The following is a 23,461-nucleotide window of genomic DNA, read 5'->3' as shown; positions in this document are numbered from 1 at the left end:
GGATCGATAAACGCACTACTGCCGAGCTATGCCTCTCTGAACGTCGAACGAGACGCTAAATTTAGCTCCGAATAAGTCATGTGTGGCGCAACAACGGTGTGATGCGTGCACGCGACCCATGCATGATCGAGTAATGAGTCCTTTTTCGTGCACGACAAAACCAAAGTAAGATGTGTGGTCAGCTTTCGCGGTCAGCTTTCTGTAGCAATGAAGAGAAAATTACAGGGGCGGAGCGTCTGCACAAGTGTTACCGTTCCAAGTAGTACGGCAGCGGTTGACAGCGCTTTTGGTTCCTTTGAACAGACGATGAATCGTTTCAACATCCACGCTCGACTGTCACGCACTTGCCCAAACGCGGAAGAGAAAAGCCGCAACATAAGTCAATTTTGAGACTCAGTGGCATGTTTTAATATAGCAGCATTAAATAAGGTCTTTATGTTTTCTCATCTCCAGCTTAAACTAACACGGCTGAAAATGTGTGGCATTCTTTCAGAAGCGCTCTCGCTTGTAGGTGCTTTGCCCCCGTAGCTTTCCCTTCATTCGCAGTGAATGTTGTCTGCGAGTATATTAAGTTTTCAAAAAACATAAGCCATAACAGTGACACGTTGTAGTAAAGGTGAAGAACACTGTAGCAAAAACATTGGGCTCCAATCCAAGCTGCGAAGGCGGTTGGCCAACGAAGCTGTGGTATCGCCTAATCCTATCGAACAATGTGACGTAGCCTTGAACTGGAGCCTGCCAAGTCTGAGGCCGACGCCATTGTGCATATTGACGTTGCTGTTCCTTTCATCGCTCAACGCATTCGTGTTGCTTGCTCTTCAGGCGTCCTAACTGTGCGTGGCTTGCTTTGGGTAGGAACCGCTGCGTGCTGCCTCGCCTCAGCACAACGCCATTGTGTATATTGATGTTGCTGGTCCCATTGCCGCTCATCGCGTTCACGCTGCTTTTCGCGAATCCTAACTATGCGTGGCCTCTCCATAGCGCTATCACAACACAAATAAAATCAGTTACTAGGCGGGTTCGTCTCTTATATATGAAAGTGTAGTTACGTAACTCCCTGCTTCGTATGCTACAGTTGCCGCTTCGGGGCAACTACAGGTTATGCAACCGCAATCATTACCGGAAAACGCTTGCGGCGAACGCTATGTGCGAACGCGAGCTTTCAGGTTCCTTTTTTCTCTTTCCTCCGCACGGCTGGCGCCGCCGATGTCGCGGATGCGCGGAGACGAGTGCCATCGGGTGCTGCTGCAAAAAACCCAGCGGCACACGGAGCGCGTGCCTCACGTTGTGATTAGTTGAGTTTTTGGCTGCGGAGACGAAGCATTTCCAGGATTCTAGTCGTACAGAGCTTCGCTGTAAAACAGTGAATCATGAAACTAACTTCTTATTGGGCGAACATGTGCGCAAAAAATCGAGTGACAGTGAAAGTGCAACGGTATCGGCGATTACACGTAGTCGGCGATCGTCGAAAATCTGATCTGTAGGTCAAGTACATCGGCTTTTTTACATGACTCAGCGAAGGTTCCAGAACAATTACTGGCGCTCGAATACGTTCCAGAAAGTACAATACTATTCGCGTCGTGCATAAATTCTGTTTACACAGGTTTTCGCGAGAACACTGACAACAGATGGAAAGAACGATTATATTGATTCTTAATCATGCAGGTGCGTCTTGCGCTGAATCATAACCTTAACTTGCTAGTGGGTGAAATGCGGTCTCCGGAAAAAAGAAACCAAGTACACGTGTTAATATTATTACATATCTTTGTTCAATGCAGTTTGAAGAAACCACCCTCTATGCTGCCTGAGCTGGAAGAACTTTCACGCAAAAAAAGAAAAATCGCGTCCTCATATAAGTCGCTATGATAGGCATATATGGAATATGGTTGATGTGTAGTGGTTCAGTATTGTATACACTCAAGATAAGTACTCAGAGCCCTCCAAGCAAAGGCAATAAAGGCGATGAAAATCACATTTTGACTCATTCTCGCGCCGAGCACACATAGCGGGCCAAGTAAAGAAATAATGAACAAATATATGAAATATAGCTAATTATATAGTTAATTTCTTAGAAAATCCATCTCTGGAATAATCTCACGCCTGTTTCACCTTTCTATGAAGCAATGGGTTTTTAAGGCCTAATGAGGAACTGATGGCTCAGGTTGGTTGAAACAAGATGTCTGCGGAGAAATTTGCGTGCACCCAAAGTATCAATGGAGAATACTCTTTATCTGTGAAAGTAAAAGTAGCGTAGAGGATTGATTGGGTGCCTACGCGCACAAAGCGATGGTGGAACTCCCCAGTGGAAGAACAGCTATGCTGCTGACGTGCACCTTTATCAGTGGTTTTCTCGAAGAGCAGAGGGACCTTTTGTTTGAAGGGAACTAACTGTTCTCAGCACTCGCGCATAATTGATCCCAACACCTCTTGAGGCTGTCTTTCTCTTTAATTTAAGATTCTTTCTGCAAGCAATGAGCAACACTCCTGTAGCGACATCGCCAACAGCATCATCGCCGACAGAGAAGAGGATGCTGCACAACACATTTCATGACCTCCGAGATCGCAACGTAGCAAAGGTGCGTCTGTGTGGTCTAAGAGGTCACGTGCCATTATCGAACAGCTACGAAAGGCGCTCGCAAGAAGAGTGGAGTAGACTATACGGACACCAGGCGAAAGATACCCAAAAACCTGTGGTGACTTAGTCCAAGTAGGAACTAAGTTACAAATTCACGTTTGGGCTTCCTTCTTCGATTTCTAGCAAGGAAAATAGACCCAATCACTGTCAGAGAAACCGCAGGGAAGCTAAACTGCATCACCATTTTATACCACCCGGTTTCCCGACATTCACAACCCACTTCCCATTGTCTTCCGTCGGAGGATGAATAGTCAAGAGCAGATGAATAATAAAAAAATGACATAAAGGCGTTTTTGAATTGCAAGCTGCCGAGACCTGTTCGCAATTCATAGGCCGAATTCATAAAGCTCTTTGGTCATACGAATTTTCTTTATTTGTCTTCCACCTTCGATAATAATGGGTTAGCTCTCACAACTGGACGATTTTTGTTCCTACGAACTTAACTGGCGTGAGGGCTTTTAGTGTGGATGGGTTTCCTTGGAATGGGGAAGACAGTCTCTCTCTCGGGGACAGCTTTTCACCCTGACAAGGGTTCGTGTTCTATGAGCCTCATCTCTACAGCGGTCCCCTCGAACGCCCGAACACAAGGCTTCCAACGAAGAAACCGCGTCCGCTGGATCAACTCCACTGGCCCTTCAAGCGACCATTGTTCGCCTTCGTTGTTTCTGCAAGCAACATCCCGAAGTCTGGTTCTTACAAGCTGGTGGGCTGTTCAGCCTATAACTTATCACCTCTCATATACTCGGCTTTGCCAGCATACAGTCCTCCGTCCTTAGCGAAGTCGCGCTGGAAGCGCACGATGTCACGATGTCATCTCAAATACAACCGCCTCAAACGAATACAACACTCTCAAAACAATTATTGTCCTCGAGTGTACAATGTTATCCAACCATAACCGTCCGCAACAACTAATTTCCGCAGAGGAACTCGGTGACCGCTGAACTACACAAATTATCCGTCGCATGCAAGCCCTGTAAGGAGATCGAGCGCCAACTTTTGACCCGCAGCTCCTGCGGGAGAGTATCGTGCAGCGTCTGCCAGCGTCGGTACGAATGACCCTGGCCACGGCGTCACACCTCTTCCAGTTTGATTTTTTTTCAACTGTCCACGCTGAAAAAATCTCGGAAATGGCCGGACAATCACCCGCCACACCAGCTACTTAATCGGCGCGTGTTCCTGATATTTCCGCAGTTTCGCCGCGCTGCCCGTCTCCCCCTGCCTGCTCACCTACCGAGATCACGGCACTGCGCCAAGGCCTCTACAGCCACCGGGAACTTATTGCTTCCATGCTTCCACAAAGGCATCCAAATGGCGATCACGGCTAGTGCTCTGAATTATACCTTGCCGCACCAGCTGTCGTATTCTATCCCCGTTCCCGAAGCACTCACTTAACCCGCAACGCGACACTCTCATTGCTGGTACCGTCAGCATTTCGGTGCGGTCGCAGAGTGCTGCGAGCATTCCTGTGTACCGACGCAGGTTGCTGCTTGTAAGCCTCAGCCTGCGCTGAACGTTCCGTTGAATTTTACTCGGTGCCTACCTCAGCCACGCTACACAAGGAGCGTATTTTCTTTCCAATTTTTCCCTTCTGGTTAACATGGCCCAAAAGAAACTCCTCGACTCCTCTCAGTGACGCGTACTTTATCTTTCCCATTCGCTTTTACTCTTCGTGCTCCAGTTCCAGCTCCACACGGGGATTTGCTTTGGGAGCTCCCGTCCATCACCGCTGCACCAGCTTGGACTAAGCCTGTGAAGCATGACGTCATTCATCGCACCGTCACAAAAAGCAAGCTGTCCCAAGCGACACCACGTCATCTCGCTCCCGAAAAGAAAGAAAACTCCGTACTGCACGTCAAGAGTACGAGCACATGATACCGGAACCACTCGCTCGTCATCAAGCAGCTTGTCAGCGCCTTTGCACATGGATTTGAAAAAAGTTGGGATTGGAGGTCCTGTAGTGATTACCGCGCCCTAAACTTGTCAACTGTTCCAGACTGTTATTTCCTACCTAACACCCAGGAGTTTACGATGGACTTACGTAGAGGCACGATATTAGCTCGATCTCGAGAAGGCACCAATACCACCAAATTCCCGTTGTTCCAGAAGACATCCCTAAACGACCATTTTCACCCAAATCGCTCTGTTCGAATACACGCGCATGTCCTTCGTCCTTAAAAACGTCGTGCAGATCTTCCCCGCTTTATTGATATCATCCTTCGAGGCCTGACGCTCGTGTTCGGAACGTGCGGTATTAGTGACCAGCATGTCATTCATATAGGCGAACACTCTCAACGTCTGCGCCTCCTCTTCGAGCAACTTCACCGTACCATGCTCAGTCCGCCGCAGCTAACGAAGTCTTGATTTCTGTCAAGGAAGCCCTCTAAGCAGCTCTTCTGGTGCACCCGAAGCACGACATCCCCCCATTTGCGTCATTATATATGCCTCGGGATGCACCACCGGTAGAATCTTTCAACAGTGTTTCAGCGGCCGCTGGAGACAGCAAAGTTGTCCTAAAAGCTAAAGTCAACGGACCAATGATACAGCGCATGGGGACGCAAACAATTTGCCGCCTACCTGACGGTGAAGCACTTTCCGTATTTCCGCGAGGGACGACCTCTCGATATTTTCACTGATCACAGGATTCTAACTACAGATATCGCATCCACCCGCACTACTTACAGCCCACGGGAAATTCGTCATCTGAAATTGGTGACCTAGTTCACAGCCGATATTCTGCTTGTAATAGGTCTAGGCAACATTTCTGCCGATACCATCAGCCACATCTGCAAGCTCGGGAATACTAACTGCACACTCCGGCCGCTTGAAGATTTCCGAGAACGAGACGAAGGCTTACACGCTCTCCTGTCGTCAAATTTCCCGTCTCTTCATCTTGATAAAGTGTACTTTCCGGACCCCGGCATGCACACTGCCTCCGACGTGAATGTCGGTTCCGGCAGTTAGCGTCCTTACGTGCGTCTCCCACAACGCCGACTCGCTTTCAACAAATTTCACTTGCTTTCATATCCCGGCGTTCGTGCATCACAACGTCTCGACGCGTACGGTTTTGTTTGGTCAGGAATGAGCAGCTATCAAAGATGACTCCTGCTTTCCTGCCCATCTCGTGTACGGCACGTCTCTGCGTTGACCTGTTCAATATATCTGCCATGCACTAGATTGTACGTAACGAATTACAAATAATTACTTACTTTAAATCAAAAACATTTTTCGGCAATCTGTAACTTAACTATTACCATGCAACCATTTACAACATTGTCGAGACAAGCTGTAACAGGCGAAGCCGCTTTGAGCTCTTAAATTTGGCGGAAACTACAGTAGGACAGCCGTGATCACACCACGCGGCACGTCGTGAATGCGAATGCTACTACAGATGAGCCTGGGAACTCAGTCATCGTTTTATCCTAACGCTTCACCAGACGTTGGCCGACAAATTGAACTGGTGCTTGTATGTCTCGTTAGCGACGGCAACTCACGAAGTTATTGCTGTAGGAAATCACCTGTGGTCAATTTTCTTTTTTTACTTCTGAAATGGCCCAACCGCGGGAGCGTTTTCTCAAACTTCCACCAACAATGAAGCGCTGCTCTTCATACAAGACCGAGATGCTGAGCAATAACAATCTCGTGCGAAAGATTTCTGTACGTTACCAGACCGCCCTACCACCCAGCGCGTACATCGAACGAGTTCCTTGTGTCGATGCTTAAAGTGCCAGGTCAGCTCATTCTGCTTACTGTATCGGTGCTATTTTAACAAGTTCGAAAGAAAGTAACGAAGAAGTACTCGACTGCTTTTGAGTAATTGCTCTATCAATTTTGTGGGACAGTAAGTGATAAATGTAATCCGTTTTTCAACGGAGTAATAAATTGTAATTAAAACCGGTTACCTTTTTTCTGTAACAAGCCCAAGTCTGCCCGGCACTCACGACCACGTCTGACCATCCGCAATACGTCCAGTGCATGACCAATTCGTTCACCAGTATTCGTGGAACACCCACCGAACCTCGTCGATATAGAACACCCTTTATATTCCGCTACCTTCGCGGCTTGGCCTATGTGTTTCTATGGCTGGACTCCATCTAACGTTCCCTTTAGCCGACGTACCCCGGACTCCATCTTGTTTTTGATCGCAATGGAGAAAACTTTCACAATGCTTGTGAGCGGCCGCGACACTGCCGCGTCCCTTGACCGCCTAAAGGCGGCTTTCGGAGGAAAATGCAATAAAGCTGCAATAAAGCTGCAATAAGGCGACCTGGCTTTTGCCCTGACGAGGGTTCATGTTTTATGAGCCTTGAACTCCACAAGTGAATACCAGATCATGTTGAATTGCAAAGGCTAGGCTAGAGGTCCGGCGGCTGAGGAATGAGGGGCTACTCAGAGAGTGCAGGAGAGAATGAACGATAATAGCAGCAGATGGAGACTGGTGGCAGAGCTACGGCGGCAAACTTGAAACGCCTTGGTGGTACATACGAAGCGTAAGCTGCAGCACAAGTGCCTTGTTTTGTAAGAAAACTGTGTTTGCAGCGATGTGGCGGCACACTACGTTGGCACTGATCGAAGGAGTGGGTCGAAGAACGCGCAATAGGGCAACCACTGGGAGCGGCAGGCCAGTGCTGGTAACTTTCTTTTGGACAGGTTCGCCAGAAGTCGCTAAGTGGCGACGATGTTGATGAGTGTTTTCTAATTTATGCTTTAGTGGTTTCTAGAGGACTTCCTCATTATATATTTAAAGTAGAACTTTACATACCTGCTATGGTAGCCAGTAAACAGAAAATCCCCTAATTTTATAAAAATATGATGCCACATATCAAGATTGCATTTTGCCTAGACAAGGGGCGCACCTGTGATGCACCTAGATGGCTAACTAATATACATTCCGGTATGTCTGTAGAAGTAGCGACAAAAAGACATACATGTGGTGAGGCGGGGGGGAGATGAGCGAGGGGGGGGGCGATGAGGCATTGAACTTAGCCAAGATTACTCGAGGAATTTTAATAGAAAAATTTACTGCCTCTCACCCCCCCTCCCAGCCAAAATTAAATAAGACACTGAAAAGGTCGTTGGGACTTCCAAAAGGGAACGTTTTCTATAAGAGGACTCGAATGTCGCCACATTCAGCAACTTTCTCTCTTGGTTATTAAAGCTGACAGAAGCGCGTAGGAAAGTTCCGCAAAGTTGAGAAATTAATATATTGAAAGTGGTGTCTTCCTGAGAATTGCAATATGGGCCGCAAGTATTTTAGCTAAACAATTAATTAAGAATATTTGTTAATTATTCAGTTATGCATTTCAATTCCTTGCGCAAGTAGTGTCCCCTGCTTCGAGTAGACAACCTTGTGAACTAGAACTGTGTTACCTGCCCCAGGCAACATTTAAGAACTTTTTAAAGTGTTCGCGGGCAGACCCTGTATATGCATAGCGATCTATATGACCATTACATATACGCTGGTTAATGGCTTTCTTATCTACGAAATTGCGCAATCACACCCTAAGTACCCTTACTGCAACAAATATAAACCTTCAAGCACATCATTCCTTTAAGAAGACGAACAGTTTTCTAGAAATGTCCGGCTATATTCGCTTAGATTGACAATCACTGTTGAAGGCTCCTACTCATTTCAATGCGATCGGCATACTTATGATACTTCACACATTATGTTACCTGCACCGGGTATCTAACAGTTCTACTTTTACGTCAACTTGGACCACTGTGTATGTGGCACTGGGTAAGTGTCACTGTGTAAATGCTGCTCTTCAATAAACCTATTTGACGCAAACTTGCGTCACTAGATATGTGCCGCTGGGCATGCGCGGCTATTGAATGACAAAAAAATGCCCTTTAATATTTATCCGGTGCTGTGCACAACGAACCCTCGTCATATATGATTATCAAGACACTCATGTCGGAGCATAGATTCAGATACTCGCCACGCGCAGCGTTCGCGGCGGTGCCACTACATGTCTCAATGTGTCCATAAGGAAGTGCGAGAGAAGAGTCCCACTGCAGTATACACGCGTCATGCACGACGCGTTTCAGCGTTGGCAATACGGTGTGCCACTACGTTGTTTCAATCGCACTCACTTTCCACATTGATCCCTAGATGGCTTCCGTCGGGTCTCGTTTTTCCCCATAAGTGCTTTGGTTGCTGGATGCTAAAACACAAGAGGCGTATACGCAAGCCAACCGTTTTCACCCGTGAGCCCAGGCGTAATACTGCGCGTCTCACCTGGATATTGCCGAGCGTGTGCATCACTTCGTGGACGTATGCGTGCGCCATCGGGCTCCTGCTGGCATGACGGGCGTCCTTTCGGCGACCATCGTCGCCGCAGACGTAGGCGTAAAGGTCTACGCAGGGGTCGAGAGACTTGTTCAGCGTGGCCAGGATGTACCTGGCGTACTGCACGCAATCCTCTGTGTCGCAGACCTCGAATCGAAAATGCGCTCGCAAGTACACGCTGCGCACGACGATGAGGGACAGGACGGCCAGCGCCAGGCAGAAAACAGCGAAACCGGAGACCGCCGTGAGACGGGACACCCGCTGTTGCTTGAGATGTTGGCCCGACAAGGCCTATTGTAAGAGCGTGAAGCGCCGAGAACATATCTTAAGCGATTAGGTCTAAACAGGCAAGCGAGAACCCTGAATTCCAGGTTCTTCAAGCGAATATTATCGCGTCATGAGCACGGTTAACTCACGCTTTCCTAATTGATTATAGTTAATTTTCGGAGATGTTAACTTCCCTGAAATGTGTTGCTCCTCTCTATCTGTTTCAGCTACTCACGCGGAAGCACACGCATTCCTACACTCATTCACTGATTTTTTCTTTAACACAACAAATCACTCATCATATTCGGCGTTCAACCACTTCTGCAAACATTCTTGATTTAGTCTTAACTAACGACCCAGATATCATTGCTAGCATGGCCCATTTGGATGGCCTATCCGGTTACAATATTAAGAACGGGAAAAGTCGTTTGTCCCATTAACCAATGGGAGAATATACAGAAGTTATAAAGGTGTTATAGCAAGGGCAGCTATCACGCCATAAACTCCGAACTAGGCATTTTTCGCTGAGGGCTTTCGAGAGTTGTTTTCCTCACGTACACTTGACGTTGTTCAAAGCAAACTATCATCTAATCAATATAGTTGTTCCGGTCGAAGTCATAAAAACTAAAATAAGGCACCGTGGTTTACGGAAGAAATTCGACATCTTAACACTAAAAAGAAACATCTTTACGGAAAGTTTGACAGAAAACGTCTTTCATAGTCCTGGCTCAAGTATAATTAGTCTAAGGAATATAAATCCTTTTTAAGCTTTACGCGCCGTAAATCTTTTTGCCTATGATTTGACGTACATGCTCCAAGTACAGCCCCAAAGGTCCTGGCGGCTAATAAAACCACATAGTCATTCCAATGTCATTCTAAAAAAAACAGCAGTGAAATAATCCCCGGGGTCAGACTGCGCACATCATCTGAATACTGCTTTCATATCTGTCGCCACACGTGAGCTCGCAACTTCATGTCCTGAAGTTTTTTCACAAACTTTTTCACAAACGTCTATGACGGGGGCAATGATTAGCGAGGATGACGCCCATGATTTTCTTAGTGGAATAAACTAATGTTTCTACCGTTTGTGTTCACATCAGATTTTAAAACATAATACTTATATACTTATCGTCCTGCTCTGCCCCTGTGCTATCCGCTTCTTTTCACTATCAGCTAGTGCCATTTTTCATGAATGGTGTTTTACCGAAGTAATACTCATTCTCAAACTGGGTGATCATTGTTAAACACTTAACTACAAGCCAACATCTAACTACTACCTCGAAAATAATTGGGCAACCTACAAGTATCAGCACGGTTTTCGCGAAGGTATTCGTGCAACACACAGCTCGCTAGTTTCATTAATGACATTGTTAGCTCAGTACACGCCGGCTTAAAGGTTGATGCAGTTTTGTTATTTTTTTTTAGAGTTTTCCACGCTTGTCCCACACCACAGCCTTCTATTAAATTTAACAAAGACACCACGAGTTGCATGGATAAAGGACTTCTTTTCTTCTCCAACGTTAATCACAACAGGTAATAACAGTGATTCTTATGGAACCACGCAACTTTCAGTGTTGCCCAAGGAAGTGATATTGGTACCTTAATATTTCCGATTTATATAAACGACCTGCAATTTCGTGCTTCTTCTCGTATCAGATTTTTCGCTGACGATTGCGAATTTTACTGCAAAACTTCTTATGACGCTGACCGCCTACTTTACAAAAAGATTTTGATGTACTTAATCATTGCTGCAACTCCTCAATAAAATGCCTTTAAATTTATCAAAAAACCAAAACAATGTCTGTCACTGACCACATCTCTCGGATAAACGAGGCCCAGCCCGTTAATAACCATCCAGTTGAACTTACAAGCACATAAAAATGCCTTGGAATGCAATTGCAACCCGACTTATGTTGGCAGAACCACATTGAACATATGCTCGCACCTGCCCACCGCTCACTGTAGGACTACTGAAGCGCGATCTCCAACACGCACCTGTTCACATTCGTAAACTTGCTTACATCTCATTAAGCTGTCTAAACGTAGGATATGCAGCCACCATCTGGGACCCGGAGCAGGCTTACATTATTGCTAACACAGAATGATTGCAAAATCGTGCTGTACGGTTCATTCACTCTAACTACGCATGTCTCACTGGCGTAACTGGTGTGTTCTGTCTAATTTAACTGTTGCTAATAAGGTGCTTATGTTTTCTCTTCCCCAGCCTAAACTAACGTAGACTAAAACGCGGGACTCTTTTGAGAAGCGCATCACTTGCGCGCGCTTTGCTTCTGTAGCTTTCCCTTCGTAGCCACAGAAAGCTGTCCGCGAGTATAATTGTATAATTCTGCATTTCAGTTATAAGTTCTATCAGTTCTGTCCCATCCTCCCAACTTCCACTTATTTTGTACCCCCATCTGAGGGCCTTTAGGTCTATATACCTGAACAAAAAAATAATAAACAAATAAACAGAAGCTATCTTTCTTAAGTAACATTGAAAAACCTTTGACTCCGTGTGGACGAGGCACCCATACTTTTTTACAACGCTATACGGATGTCAACTTGCGAGCACTAAAAAGTCGTTATCTAATTATTCTGACACCTACATGTGCTGGCCTGCTCATGCGCAGAATTTTGAAGATACGTTCATATGCAATTCGTGACTTCCAACATGTGTGCCAGCCGCCCATGGGGCATGTTATGTTGATTTTGATCATGCAAGAATAAATTAAAATACGAGGTTAGAGAAACACCGTAGTAAAAACTTAAATTTTTGATGTTCATATATACCGCACGCACCAGTTCAGTCCTGCTTGCAGTTCTTTAGTCAAGTTCTTCCTACATTTAAATTGTAGCGTAATGAGAAGCACAAAATCAGATTGTTCTGAGAGAATATTTGAGTCCCTGATTACATTACTTTGGTTATGAAGGATTGCTTACGAGCGGACAAAATAATATCGTCACTTTCCCACTTTGCAGTTCACCCGCGAATCGCACTACGCTACGTGTCAGCGTGACGAAGCGGATTTCAATGTATTTTCAGGTGTTTTAGCTTTTTCCGCGAGGAGATAGCAGAAAAAGCATCTTATGTTGAACGTACATTTATTTTTAAAATTTCACATGGTGCACGTTTTTGTCGATAAACAGACCTGAGCAGACGGCTTAGTAACCTTGACTACTCAAAAATCTTTAGCGTGGGAACTTTAATGTGACATATTCCTCCTGTCATTCGCTTACTCTTGTCTGGGTTGCCCGGACTATATATATTCTTTAACAACTTCTTTTCACTAAATTCTTCTTGCATTTCTGTCCCCTACTGCCTCCAGATACTTGGTCTTGTGCCACCGTGATAGCCACAGAAGATATTTGGCCCTTAGTGAAGTGGGCTACATCAAGGGACCAACTCTAACCAACCACCTCACAATAACGCTTAACCTTTGAGAATTCTAGAAGTATAATGCTTTAAAGGGAAGCTGAAGAGTCTGTCTAATTCAATAAGACACTCATATACGGATGCGGGAACCTTATAAACCTTGCAGGCAAAATTTTGGGGGTATTTTTCACTTAGGAGCGACGTAATCATCCGTTAAAAAATTGGAGGACGCTTAAGCTTCGCCTTCAAGAGTGGAACGCGACAGCGCTCCCATCGACCCGCCAAGGGGTGTAAGACAAAGCGCTAAGGCGCAGGGATCACTTACGAGGCGCCCCGCATCGGACTTTGCGCCCACCTATCACACGGAGAGCGTCGAGCAACGCAGCGTTCTGCGCAGCAACGAAACGTGCGCCTGAGCAAACGGAACGAACCAAAGAACTCGGTGTCTCGGAGGGGGAAACGATCTACGCCAGCCAAACGTCGTGATCGGCACGGGCAGAGAGATAGACAGATAGTAATCTAAAGAAAGGAACGGCGCTTGATTCTGCAACCCGCGTGGGAGCACGGCGAAGCGTCGCCAGGGGAGAGGGAGTCGGGGCCGCAACGCGCCTGGCACCGGTCCGCGCACAGCACAGCCCCAATGCGCGCATGGCGCGCCACCTGTCGGGGCAGCGCCGTACATTGAGAGGAGGGGTCTTCTGTGTTTGCCGCAAGATGGCTCTGCGTGTGTGGTAAGCGCAGAAGAAATGTAGCGGAAACGTACTTCCCTATTCGTGTAAATGCGACTTCTGTAAGTTACGTGCTCATAATTACCGATATACACCGCAGTATAACATTCTACGGCACGTTTTTAAGGCAACACCGCGTTCACTAAAAGCGCGTTTGTACCGATTTCAAGCATCGAACTCGTGGCTGAGTGGTAGCGTCTCCGTCTCACACTCCGGAGACCCTGGTTCGATTCCCACTCAGCCCATCTTGGAAGTTGCTTTTTATTTATGAAGTGCCTGCCATGATTTATCGCTCACGGCCAACGCCGCCGACGCCGACACCCGACACCGACGCCGACGACACCGGCTTTTCTGCGACACGAGCTGCTTAACGCTATCGCGTTAAAATGCGCTGTACCTCCGGCCCCCGTCGGGCGCTGCGCGCTGCTGCTGACGCTGACGATGTGAGCGGAGACCGGAAACCGCGGCGTAGTGACGTCGGCACTGGTGTTCCGTTCCTTCGCAGTCTCCGCGACCGTGCCTGATCGTGCTTGTTTCTGCGAGCGTGCCGTCCTAATCTGCTTTGTTCGACCCGACATTCCTTTGTTTATGTGTATGTAGAGTGGTAGTTGACGTGCGCAGCATCAAGTGAACTTGTAGGCCGATCATGTTCTGTACAGCCTACGGTTGCACGAACACCAGCGGCCGCGACAATGTTCCGATGTTCCATTAGTTCCCGCAAGACAAGAAGCTTTCAGCTAAGTGGGAGGCTGCTGTGAAGCGAAAGAACTTCAAGCGCTCAACAACAGTGCTGTGCTCTAACCACTTCCGTGACGACGATTACTACCAGAGTTTATCAATAATGCGTGCTTTGGGTTCTCCTTCGTGTTAGCACGCTGAACGGAAGGTGCATGTTTATCTCCCACCCTTGACGCAGGTTTGATCGCCAAGCGCCGCGAATTTTCTATTGGCACGTATGTTGTGAAGCAGCCTGCGTGCAGCTACCATAACGCATTGCAAGTGTAAAGTTTGCATGTGTTGGAAAGCCGGCTCACGCCAGGACGCTGCGCTCCCCTTTCTCTCGCACACACAGAGAAACCGACCATCTCACGTAGCCGACGGAATTCGCCGGTTACGTGTAGCGTGCGGATGGCGCGCTGATGAAGGTTCTATACTACATGTGCTGCAACAGCCGGTAAACTTTTCCTGCGTTTAAACCATCTGTGTAGATTGCCGACAGCTTTGGGGCAGCGCACAAATGCCGAAGATCGCATCACCGCTTACGTTCTGCGAGGAGGCACGCAGGAACATAACCCTACAGTTGTTTGCCCGGAAACGTACTCACTGGATCGCTGAGTGCAGCTTAGCAAAAAACGTACTCGCCAAAGAACATTTCCAACACAAGGAGATGCTAAGACTTCGCCTTCGTTCGCATGGAAAGCACTGCTTGCACCAGCATTTTTTGCTTCTTGGAGAGGCCGGCTCTTCGCAATCGGCTCGTACATGTGGCAGTAATATATAAACCCCATACAAGTGATCTTGCACGCGACCGCGACAAGCGAGGCGATGGCTGTTGCGTTCACTCGTCGCCTACAAGCCGACCTCCACGCGTGTGACGGCTTTGAGCGACGACTTCCCCGTGTGAGGACAGCAATATACGCGCCGAAAGTAGCGTGACGCGTGCTTTATCAATTTAAGTTGATGTATTTTACTGTAAAAAGGAGCATAAAATATTTCTGAAGGTCTTGCACTAGGTTCTTATTCTTGCACGTGTAAAATTCAATAGTTTGATCGTTCCTAGCGACAAACAATAGTATTTCAGTTATGTACATCCAGTTCCGGCTTCGCACTATTTGCTAGTCGCTCATAGCCCTTCCTAGCGACGAGCGGCGAGTTCTAGATTTCTAGAAACGAGCGATCGAGTGACAACGCCGAGCGATCTGTTCAAGCGACGGACCGTTTTGTCGCTCGAAGCCGTCGCCCGTCACCGTCACGCCCAAAATCGCTCTCGTGGGGTTTGGACTTAATGCCGAACTCCTCAGGGAAACGCAAGCTCTCGAAATTTTCCATGACCGTCTCAGCAAAACAGCACCGAACTACTTTGCACCGTGCTTCATGTGCAGCAGCAGCAGTCGGTCCGGACGAGCACCATTGTTGACGTCACTAGGCGCCCGACCAATCACAGGCGGAAACGAGGCGCGCGAGCTGCCCAGAGTCTGCTGCTGCACTTTCGTTGAAATAAAATCTGTTTGATCTTTCTTTCGCTCAATTTCGATGCGATATTCGAATTCAGAGGATTGAAAACCATGACGTACTGCTCTTCACTAATTTTTCCTGGAAAAGCTTTCAGCTTCCCTTTAATCAAATTGATTTTCTATCTTTAGTGCACCTTTCGCTGGAAAGTATTACCAAGCGGAATTTGCCTGTTGCGTAATAAATTTGGCATTAACTTTGCACCTGCAGTGATTTCAGTACCTAAGGCAATCGCAGGCCAAATTGAAAGAAGGCGGTCTGCTCGGTAACGTCCGTGTTCTTTCGACAATGTTGCGTTTTTGTCACTTGAAACAGGTTTTCTTATTTGCCGGTATACGCTCTGTGACTCATCGCGGTGTTGTTACGATCACGTGCCCCGATTCCGGCGTTAGGTACTCACGCTGAGCTGTGCTGAACTCGAAGCGGACCTGATGGGAGAATGCCGTGGGGGCGTCGTAGGCACGACTTTGCCCAAAGAAATACTCTTGTCTATCGAAGCTCGCCCGCGCATGGGCTCGCGGGGATCAGGCCGCGGCTCGTCTACGCTGTCATTGGCGGCTTCCGGTGCGTCTCTTGGGGTGTGAAGTACATTTTCCTGCAACGTACAATAACATACGGTTGGATGACACTCTTTTTTCTGACATTCAAGTACGTTTCTCTGCACCGTACAGCCAAGCTGCTGAATGAAATGCTTCTGACATCTTCCTTCAAGGTATAAGATGCTGTTGAAGGACGTAAGGTAGGCGCAGTACGCGTTTCAAGAAGTAGGTACTCCATTCACTGTTTACCTGACGCCCATTATAGGAGCCTTCGCGATCACGTACAGCAAAAGCTATTTCAAGGTGCCCTAGAAGCTCTGCCAGACTGCAGCATAGACACCCCGAAAGCAGCTTTTTGCAAACTCTGATGGCCAATGCAACGCTCTGCGACAGAAAATACCACGCTAAATCTTGACTTCTGCGCAACGGGGTGGCGTGTCACTCATGAAACTAGAAGGGGCACTATGACGGCTACGTCTTTGCGTCTGACCTGTCACGGTCGCCCATGTTTCTTAGCTTAGCTAAGTTGTGTGTTTCACTATTTGCCTTTTTTTTTAATCACTGGATGAAATCAACGGCTCCGAAAATAATTTTAACATTTGACTGGCTGATCAAGTGGATGTCCAGGAGCTGAACACCAAAAGCGCTAGGCCATCGCTCGGGTGCTCGGTAAATATATAAATTAATTCCAACAACGCATAATCTGGAGGAACACGCCGAAAAGACAAGCAGTGCTGCGGGTGTGTGCCTTCTAGTCCTCTTGGTGAGTGGCTTTATGGCGCAAAACTATTTTGTCTTTATTGTATTCCGATCTCCTGGCGACAAATTCACGTAACCACCGATGCAAGCATGGGATGGTTACCCGGAGCCCCGTTGTTTGAACAGCCCAATATGTTTATAGGAGGTCGCTTTTGTTTGCCATCAAAGCGAATAGCATTGCCTACCCTGACAGGTTTTTATTGTCTTATCGGCCTATAGGACGCGAGAAGCGCGAATAAGTGGTAAGGGTTTCGATGGAACTGATCTAGCTGAGTGCGTGTAGATAACCGGTTGAGGAGAGTGGTGCCGGTGTCTCCTATTGGTCCACGTCCCCTTGTTTAGCTTGCGGTGACTGGTCGGGAATTGCGGCGGCGTGAAGCGGAGGATTAAGAATGCCTCTAACATAGATTCTCAGTAAACCAGAGTGGGCAGAAAGGCATGCCTGCCAACGTCAGACATGCCTGTCTCAGACAACGTTATACCGAGACGTGGAAAGAATTTTTTAAACAATCGTGGAATGCTAATGGCAGATATGGAATAGAACCTGATTCTAATAGCTTTTCGCAATAGTGTCCCAGGTGGCGCTGCTTTGTCACGAATTCCAACCAGCTCGCCCTGCTATATATATATATATATATATATATATATATATATATATATATATATATATATATATATATAGCAGGGCGAGCTGGTTGAAATTCGTGATATGTTCCCAGCTCGAATTAAAACAGACTCACGCCATAGTCACTGGCGGGCGAAGCGTTCCGGAGGGGAGAGCTCGGAGCAGGTATGGTATGGAGTACTTCTCCCAGAGACAGGCGCCGGTCTATGGAGGCACGGCGCCTCATCGGCTCTCTAGGGTCGGTTAGCTGCTCCATGGCGCTGTCCTCGACACCCTGACATGCCTCCATGATAGCGGCGAGGATGCCATCATCCGGCGCCTGCCAGAGTGAGGTACCGCAATTTGAACATAAGCCGCGTGGTGCAACCAAAAAATCCGTTTATTTCTATATATTTGCTCTCTCGTTTCGAATAAATTTTTCTTCTCGCTTTTGATCACGGGCTGCTTTTGCCCATGACAGCCAGGGACCACGATGTAAAGACATCTGTTGCTTATGAAGTGTCACTGCAAAAGAGAAGAGGATCAAACGCTAGTCAAGTGCGCTGAGACACGTTTCTTGGCGGGAAAGTTATGAGGCGATCACTCTGGTAGGAACACACCGGGAACGAGGCATTAGAGACAACGAATGTTCACGGGATGGACAAAACTCACAGAATAACGATCTCTCCTCCCAGTTCAAAGCAATCAGTAAAACTAAAGATAAACAGACAAGAACCAAGCTTATCATAGCTCACGCGCACACCCTCCACGCCTTTTCCGAATGCCGCAAACCTCTATGCATCGGTTACCTCTCTCACCAGAGTTCAGCTACCTGCCAGCTGTTTTAGCTATGAAACTTGCATTCGAGAAAGTAACAGATTGCTACAATAACATGAGCAATCAACTTCGGGCACTGTCTCTGTGGCAAAGTACAGCGTAAACTGGTAACAATCGTCAGTTTAACGTGACCCGCCGAAAAGAGTCTCTTGGGGTACTAATGAACTTGCAGTGGCTTCTCGGAAACGGTGCTATGGTTACCTAAAGTAACGCAGCGGTACAGCAGCGTAGCATACTCTGTAGTTGTGCACTGCAGTACCTGCTTGTAATAGACGCCTCCTGCAAGCAAGCGTGACTTTGCTACAGTGACAACGTTTCTGGGCTGAGTCTGTGCGATAACGGTTAAACACACGTCGTAATAAGGCCGCTAAAAAATGAACGTCCTTCTTATAAAGCGCACTAGATTCGCCATGATCATCCTTTGGCACAGTGTTAACGCAACGACTAAGCAAAGAATGACGTGCGGAAACGTAATTTCCACCTGCATGGTGGGGACGGGCTGTGATCGCTCTCGGTATTGTTGTTTGCAAGGTCCACGAAAACGTAGCCGGGTCGGGCTGAGTCGGCTCGTTGGCTCGCAGCCAGCGACCAAAAAAAAAAACAGCAATCTCTGTTCCCACACTCAGTTTTCACGACCCGACGCCGAGTTGTCAGGCCACCAGGAATGAGATCCTTATAAGTGATATCAAGCTTGCGACTCAGGGCAGATTTATTCAATATCAGGCAGACTTCTACAGATACTAGATCACCTTGCCTTCTTGTTTACGATCCCTATATTTTCTGCAAGAATGTTGACCAAAGATCGCAAAGCAGGGCCCGTTGAGCTCGACGGAATTTCGGCATACTCACGCCTAGAAAATGTGCCGGAGGCTCCGTATGTAACACTTCACCCGTTGACACTCGCCGGTCGATGACCGCCCTGCCAGGCAAGGGTTCGCGGGGATCTATGGCCGGCTCATCGTCGTCAACGTCCTTGCCGGCTTCCTTCGTGTCCTTCTGAAGAGCTGCGGACTCCTCGTACGTAACAGGCAAGAAGAAGCACCTCAGCACCATGAATGTTCAAAACTGTTCTTGAACGTATCGGGGCGTTACGTGATCCCTAAAATTCATACGGTTTTCTGGACGTCACCGATTCCTTCAAACACTGCCTGTGTCTTATACAACACCAAACACGGTTTCTATATAAGTCGCGAGAACGTTTTGACACTCCAGTGCACTCTGTCATGAATCCTGAGACCTTAAACAAAGCACCAGCTTTCTCATGCCACACCGCGCATGCGCAAACGTTCGCGGCAGGGCAGCCAACAGTAGCAATTGAAAGTTCAAATGTTTTTGCACACATTCGCACGTGATTGCTCCAGGACGGAATGCCTTTAAACAAGCAGAGCCAGAGAAAGAAAGTGTACAACAAAAATGCGATTGTATCTGCACGCAAATGGTAAATCGCGAAGGCAGAAATGTTCGAAGTTTTAACAACGACGTGACAGATAATATACAAGATGGTCCTGATGTCTACACCAAATTCACAGATAATTTTGGTCCTGCTGCGGCCGGCCCATAACTGCGTATTGTAGAGAATGTCAAGTAGGAACTAATTCTTCAGAACCCACTTCGAACCCCACAAAATGTAGTATCCATAAAAAATAGTTAATCTCTTGCTGTTACTCTTACAAGTAAGACAAACACCAACATATCGATGTAGGTGTTTCATTTGTGCCATAAAATGTAGAACCTATTAGCTGGCATTTCATGCATCGTTTAGTCCATGAATCGCCTGCAGCCTGCCACACGACTCACTACGATTCAGAGTTCTGCCGTTCTTCTCCCTGGTGAGAGTTCAGAGAATTTATACATAACTTCTAGGAAGGTAATTCCTCGTCTAGCAGTAGTTACGAAATCAACAAAGATAGCAATGCAGACAGCAAAAATTTGAAGGATGCTTAAGCTTCGCTTAAGAGTGGAACGCGATAGCATTCAAAGATCCCTGACTGCTTTTCACGCTCCCCGGCAACTGCAGCTCATGTAACCGTAATGTTTACAGGCAAACGCTAGCGGCAAATGTTGTGCACGAAGGTGAGCTTCCTGGTAGAAACGAGGCCTTTTGCGTGGGCCACGATGGGACGTAGGTTAGCGTCATCTGTAGGTGTTGGAAGGAAGCGGGCGCGCCGCTTTATGTCCTGAGATATTTGCGCGCGCCGGGCGCGCAAATCTCAGAGGCCATGGCCGCTCTATGAATGGTAGAAACGCTGTAAACGGGTTTGTATTTTGGTCTTCCGCGTAACAGAATTATGTTTTCTCTATTATTCAAATCCCAATCCAACATTATCAAATCTGCAGGTCGTATTTAAGTCCTACTTTACCATTTTTCTGACGTACTTTAGCTTGAAAAATTCAATTAGTTTAGTAACTTTTTTGCGCTACATGGAGGGCTTGCGTGGTTGCGTAGCGCGGTTCGAGATAATTGTTGCCGAAACGTTGGTCGACGCTGGACGCGGGGTGCTGACGCAGCATTTTCTGCGACACTGGGCCCTTAACGCTGTCGCATTAATATGTCTCTATAAACCTCTGGTTCACGGTCATAATCACGCAGGGCGAAGGACAACTAATTGTCGCATTCAACAATAGCCTAAAGAATGACCAGTGGCGATTATTTTTCGCTTATCATTTGCAACAGCGCGACACCGAATAGACGGTAACAATCTAATAGTATCTTCAATTGGCCGCCTCCATCCTCCGAATCAGAGTCTATCAGATCTGGCGTTTCTTGACTCAGAAGAACACGCTCGCAAGTCGAACATGTGACTCGCTCTCGGAGGTGGATAAAGCGGAGGCGAAACCGTGTGACTACAGCAAGCATCCGATTTCGTCTAGCTAAAGCTCCCAGTGCTGCCGGAAGAAACGGTTGGCGCGCTGATACGCCAGAATGTAGTGGCCTAGGTTACTGTGATCCGTCACCAACAAAGGAGACGCTGTGCTGTGATGAAGTGGCGGAAACGCCCTCCCCAGTCGACGCGGGAGGAAAGCAATTGAAAAGAAACAGCCGAATTCAAGGAGCGCGCTCTCTTTCGACTAGTCGAAGACAACGCTGTTAGCGAGTGCGATCTAGTGCGCTCTGAAACGACCAGCCGAAGATGCCGTACGAATGCAGTTACAACTACTGCCCTGCTTAACTCGATGAAAGAGGTGCCAGCTAACGGCGACTTGTTTCCGTGACGTCAGGCTGGAGACGAAGCTTCCTCCAATGCGACCCTAGGGAACAATATTTCTGGGTACGGAAGCACAGAGGGAAGGCGTATTGCAATTTTGTGGGCCGAAATTTTGCGAGCCTGTCACGAAGCATGTGGTCATCGTCTTTTGTGATCTGCGGTGAGCTGGCATGACCGTAGGCGCACCCTGCACCTAAGCTGTTCTCCTAAAATCAGGATGTGCTATTTCGTGCACAGTGCGCGAGCTGAAGCAGCTTGCGACGGGTTAAAACTAGAAGGCTATTCATTAAGTGCCTGTCACCTTGTCTGTCAGCTCGCTTCCTCCGGCCGCCGATTTCTTGGACTGCGGAGGTGGATGTTGCAACGGTTTGGCGGTTGACGTCACTGCGGCGGATTTGTGATGAGCATAATGGTCCTTCGAGGTGTGATGGACAGCTGTCGGTTTCTTGTTCGCCAGCTCTGGCGCAGAGTCTGTCGAGCCCTTGAGACTCTTAGTCGACGGGTTGGCAGCGGAACTGCACTGCTCGGGGTCCGCACTGCTCTTCATTCCGTAGTCCATCGTTCTCTGGTATGCACAGACAACTTAAAAGAAAGATAATCTGTTAACTGAAGTCCCGTCGTAGAGCGGAAACAGTTGTTTCACTAAAACCTTGCGCTCGGGCTTCATTTTGAGAAAATTAATCGTAATGTGCTCACGGCTACAGTGCACGGAAAAATATTCACATGCAAGTGCGCCTTTCAGGTGCGACTGCAGACAGTATAACGCAAACTTTTATATGTTCTTGTTCTTGTAGCGTTTCTATTTCCCCACAGTTTTACACATTACTTTTGCGTTAAAGCTTAACCTGCCACAAATAACATGATTCAGCTCTGTGGGAAATTGAGGGTACTATACAACGTTTTCTTTTTTCGCCTTCTACGAGTTAGCTTTTATTCTCTTTCATTTTCTATTAAACTTCTCAAGGCAATTTGCAGTCTCAAATTACATAAATGTGTTTGATTGTTTTACTTGCCGCCTTAGTGCACTACACGATTAGAATAAGTATCTTAATAAAATTATCCTCCTGTTAATTAAGGTTAAGGTGTCCACAGCATCCAACAACAAATGCGGCGAAACAGTTCTCTCATAAAATCACCCCAAATTTCGCGTATAATGTACACTTTTTGAATGTCAAGCCCTTCTATCGTGCAAACGAAATGTTGCGAACCAAATTGGCCGCAGAACTGGCCCAAAAATGGTAGGCGACCCTAATCTTTGACTAACGTGTCTCTTAGTGTCACTCGCACCTGGGCGTTGTAGATGTTATAGTCAAGCGAGCGAACATTCTTCCCCTAGCACCATATGCGGGCGAGGGGAGAGGGAAGGAGAGGAGGAAGCGCCGCGCTCTTCACCATACGGGGTGTTGCCCCTTAACGAGCGGCGCCGGAAGCTCACCTTATGCTCCCTCTCCGGTGCTGACGTCAGAGCGTGTGACGAGCGCGCGCGTGCAACTGTTGCGAGCAAGCGAGCGAGAGAGCAGGTGCGCGCCGGGAGAGGAGAAGCGAGAATGTAGGAAATGACGTCAGATCCGCTCTGCTAGGCAGATGTTCAGTCTATGCCAGACAACTGTTTTCCAATAATTAGCCGGTTAGGTGTCATGCCACCTTCTTGCGTGTGACGTCATTAGCTAGGTCATTACTTTCGCTTTCTACTTCAGGGTTTCCAGGAATTTCGCTTCCAGGAAGTCATGCTCACGTGGCGGGTCTCTAAAGTCTACGATTCTGTGCTTTGGTGTGCGGTAATCAGTGATTTCTAATTATTTCAAATTGTTCCAGAAACTTCAGTTTTTCAACTTGTAACTAAATTTATGCTCTGAATCACATCTGTAATGAAACCCATGAATTTTGTGATGTACTATTTTTTAGTTCTTTTTCTGATTTATTTCGAATTTCGTCCTTGATCGTCTCGGAAGGTGAAATGTAAGGGCTGCGCAAGAAACAAAAGTGTCACTC

The 23,461-nt window shown here is 47.3% G+C and overlaps 1 protein-coding gene across 1 annotated transcript in view; it reads right to left on the bottom strand.

Annotated features, from left to right (window-relative positions):
• Positions 1 to 23,461, bottom strand: part of LOC142570968 (endothelin-converting enzyme 2-like) — a 31,692-nt gene that overhangs the window by 6,843 nt on the left and 1,388 nt on the right. The window contains exons 2-5 of the mRNA XM_075679265.1: positions 21,771 to 22,051; positions 17,563 to 17,766; positions 15,925 to 16,119; positions 8,874 to 9,215 (exon numbers count right to left, since the gene is read on the bottom strand). Of these exons, the coding sequence (XP_075535380.1) occupies positions 8,874 to 9,215; positions 15,925 to 16,119; positions 17,563 to 17,766; positions 21,771 to 22,028 (999 nt within the window). The 5' untranslated portion in view covers positions 22,029 to 22,051. The remainder of the gene's footprint in view (positions 1 to 8,873; positions 9,216 to 15,924; positions 16,120 to 17,562; positions 17,767 to 21,770; positions 22,052 to 23,461) is intronic.

This window comes from Dermacentor variabilis, chromosome 2 (assembly GCF_050947875.1).
Source record: "Dermacentor variabilis isolate Ectoservices chromosome 2, ASM5094787v1, whole genome shotgun sequence".
Classification (NCBI taxonomy): Eukaryota; Metazoa; Arthropoda; class Arachnida; order Ixodida; family Ixodidae; genus Dermacentor; species Dermacentor variabilis.
This window is presented reverse-complemented; position numbering and strand designations above follow the sequence as displayed.